This window comes from Neodiprion fabricii, chromosome 3 (genome assembly GCF_021155785.1).
Source record: "Neodiprion fabricii isolate iyNeoFabr1 chromosome 3, iyNeoFabr1.1, whole genome shotgun sequence".
In the NCBI taxonomy this organism is placed as follows: domain Eukaryota; kingdom Metazoa; phylum Arthropoda; class Insecta; order Hymenoptera; family Diprionidae; genus Neodiprion; species Neodiprion fabricii.
The window spans coordinates 9,731,294-9,734,783 of record NC_060241.1 but is presented as its reverse complement, the minus strand read 5'-3'; the positions used below and the strand labels follow the sequence as shown (position 1 = coordinate 9,734,783).

The 3,490-nt window shown below is 34.9% G+C and overlaps 1 protein-coding gene across 1 annotated transcript; it reads right to left on the bottom strand.

The window, feature by feature from the left end:
- Nucleotides 1-1,334: 1,334 nt before the first annotated feature.
- LOC124178218 lies at nucleotides 1,335-2,876 on the bottom strand. Its single transcript, XM_046561456.1, has one exon. It carries the CDS (start codon nucleotides 2,874-2,876, stop codon nucleotides 1,335-1,337), a length of 1,542 nt encoding a protein of 513 aa, XP_046417412.1.
- Nucleotides 2,877-3,490: the final 614 nt, after the last annotated feature.

Here is a 3,490-nt window from a genome sequence, read left to right as displayed (position 1 = left end):
ACCTAAGTATCCGAGGTAAAATTACAAGGTATCTGGTAGAATTTCCCATACGAAGTAAATACGGCGCGTACGTATTAGGCCACTAAAATACGCGCGTTTTGTTTTTAGAAATAAACTTGACGTAATTCTGGGGTAATCATACATGCATACTAGGGTGGCCAAAAAAATCAACTATTTTTCTTTTCACTTGGTACTCCGAAAACTTGGTTGGTAGAGACCTCAAAAACATTCTTTTCAATCATGAGCTCTTAATTTTAATAGGAAGGTCCTCCGCCTCGCAGTTTTCTATTTTTTTTTTATGGTGAGGAAGAAAAATACATATCTCAGTATCTACTATTTATAGAAAAAATATGTGTACCATATTTTCGTAGGAAATTGAATTCTCTATAAAAAAGGTCTCTTACAATTTTTTTGTATACCTCACTGTTCAGAAGATCTTCACCGTCAAACTTCAATGCACACTATTTTTAACAGTGGCGTTAGTTGCGCAAGACAAACAGACGAAGCGATAGGATTTAAAACAAAAATGCTCTCGAGCAAAACATTTTATGCATAATTTGTGAAAAAAGTTCTAAAATGTTCTTTGAACAAACGCCATAAAAATAATTAAGAGCATGATTGGGATTTCAAAATATTAAAAAAAAAATTTGTAAAAATACTAAAAAAAATTATAAATTACGAAAAGTTTTTGAAACAGAGAACTTCTATAGTAGTTACTTCGACGACAGAAACTGAAATTTGTACAAATTTTCCCGAAACTCACAAATTAAATTGAAATTGTTTGAATTATTAACAAATAACTGTTAAAAATAGTGTGCATTGAAATTTGACTTTTTTGTAGAGAATTCAATTTCCTACGAAAATATGGTACACATATTTTTTCTATAAATAGTAGATACCGAAATATGTATTTTTCTTCCTTACCATAAGAAAAAAATAGAAAACTGCGAGGCGGAGGACCTTCCTATTAAAATTAAGAGCTTATACTTGGAGAGAATGTTTTTGAGGTCTACAAGTTTTCGGAGTACCATTTAAAAAAAAAGTCGATTTTTTTGGCCCACCCTAATGCATACATTACCTACAAAACAGCCACCTACAAAACTGTCATCAAATCAGATACTACTGCCAAGTATAATTTATTTGGAAACTAATGATGATTTTGATATACTATAACTAATGATGTCGAAAAAAAAATTGAAATCATAATTGAAATTGAACCTGAATCAAGGACACATTTTTGTTATGAAATTCCATACTTGAGAGTCGAATCGCTCTATCAACCAAACAATGAATAGTTCCAATTTTGTAAGATCTGGGATGGTGAGAATGGAAATTTAAATACCTTGTGACCAGGTAGCCTTATGGAACCAATCTGTTTTGATGAGCTGGTTATCATTAATGATCAAAACATCTAAGAAGCTAATTCGATGATTAAACTCTATTTCAGAGGTGAATTGTAATCTCGGATGGAATTGGTTGAAGACAGATAGCATTTCTGCAACTTTATCCGAAGGAACAGCTGTGATTATGTCATCTACATATCTGAAATAGAAAGAAGGCTTGAAGTCCAGTTTATTGAGACAATATTGTTCAAGATCATCCAAAACCAAATCCGACAAAATTGGAGAGAGAGGCGAGCTCATCGGTAAACCATAAGTTTGAGCATATATGTTCTGATTAAATTTGAATATGGCAGCCTTAAAGCAGATGTGTAATGCTTTTATGAGTTCATTAAGTGGGACAGGAATTTTGTCCACCAACTGATGCCAACGCTGTTTCACCGCATTATTTGCTAGATCATGTGGAACATTGGTAAACAATGACACAACATCCAGCGAAACTAATACATGATCAGGTGGGAGACGAAAGTTCCTGATAGAATTAACCAGAGCAAAACTATCTCTTACACGTGACAAGGGAGGGACGATGTTGTTACCAATCCATTCACTGAGGAAGCGAGCTAGATTGATAGTCGGACTATCTGTGAACGACACTATAATTCTTACCGGTGTATCAGGTTTATGAATTTTAGGTAGCCCGTAGGCTCTAGGTGGTAAACAATCAGTTTTTGCGATTTGACGTCTAAGTTGATCCGAGATGAGTTTACTTTTGGACCGATTCATTGTTAATTTTTTAACTTCCTGTTGCAGGGTACAGGTAAGATCATATCTAACAACTTTGTAGGCGTTGTTGTTAGAGAGATGTTGCAGCATTTTTTCCTCGTACATTTGTTTGTTCATCACAACAGTCGTGTTTCCCTTGTCTGCCTTCAAGAAAAGTAAATCCTGGTTATTGTTTTGAAAGATCTTAGTTTCATTAATTTCATGAAGGATATTCTTGTCACCGTGAATGAGAGAAGGGGTGTTGATGAACTTTTCTAAGGCGTTTGTAAAATCTTGGCGAGCCATATTGCGGCGGTCAGAGGGAATAAAAGAAATCTTTGATTCAAAATCAGAAATAAGTTTGTTGGTTGGGATGCGGTGGGGCTTAAAAGGAATGCCATATTTGGGTCCCATTTTTAGAACGTCATTAACATTGACAGGAATTTCCGTATTGCTGAGATTCACAATCCAATTTTCAAAGGTCGAGTCAATTAGATTAGAAGTGGGACATTTTTTGTTATTAATAAAATTAGCTAACTTGTTGATGTTAGACGCCTTGTAAGCATTGAAAGCCGGTTCCAATTTCAGGTGTTGTGGGTCGAAAAATTTTTTTGACAATTCAACAGGTAATTCCATAAAAATATCGTTCTCAAGCGCCAGCAAAATATTTTGATATTTAATGATGGCCGCAAGAGCGTCACTAATCACGAGATTAAGTAACGACCTTTGAAATTTGTGTACATTATGTTGGTAAGCAGTTCGCGACTTAGACATTTTAAAACTAATACCGTTCAAGATAAGCTTAGGGAATTTTAAATGGGTTGGTAAAATCGATCGTTTCTTGCAGATTAAAAGAAAGATGCGGTGGTTTTTTAGCTTTAACAGAGACTCGGATATGGTGGCCCAACGTCGCAGCTTCCCCGCCAAAGTCTTCCCATATGCAAGAGAGATATCATGAAAAAACCCCATGGTTCCCACGTTTTATTCCGTTAGTATCATAAAGACGATTTTTTTTTGACCTTAGTGACTTGTTGACTAATATTATTCTTGGATATGAAGGTCGAGACATCAAAACACTTTTTATTGTGTTTACGTTTCAGCCCTGACTGGGGCCCTCCTGAGAACAAATTTAATTAAACCATCTGTCACGAACAGAAATAATAAAATAATGTACAACTCAATTATAACAAAATAACATGAATAGTTTGGATAATAAGCCAGGATGTTTTTGCACTATAAGTGAGAGGAATTACTTGGTGTGGATTGACACTTTCAATTCCAGACCACTATTAAGTGGTGAATGCGTGTTAGATGATAGAATAAGAACAAATAAAACTAAAAAACCAAAACACACTGCGATCGCGATACGTAACTCCCAAGCATTCATC

Excerpts from the sequence above, each read along its gene's own strand:
- LOC124178218 (XM_046561456.1), bottom strand. The coding sequence starts at position 2,876 with ATGTCTAAGTCGCGAACTGCTTACCAACATAATGTACACAAATTTCAA.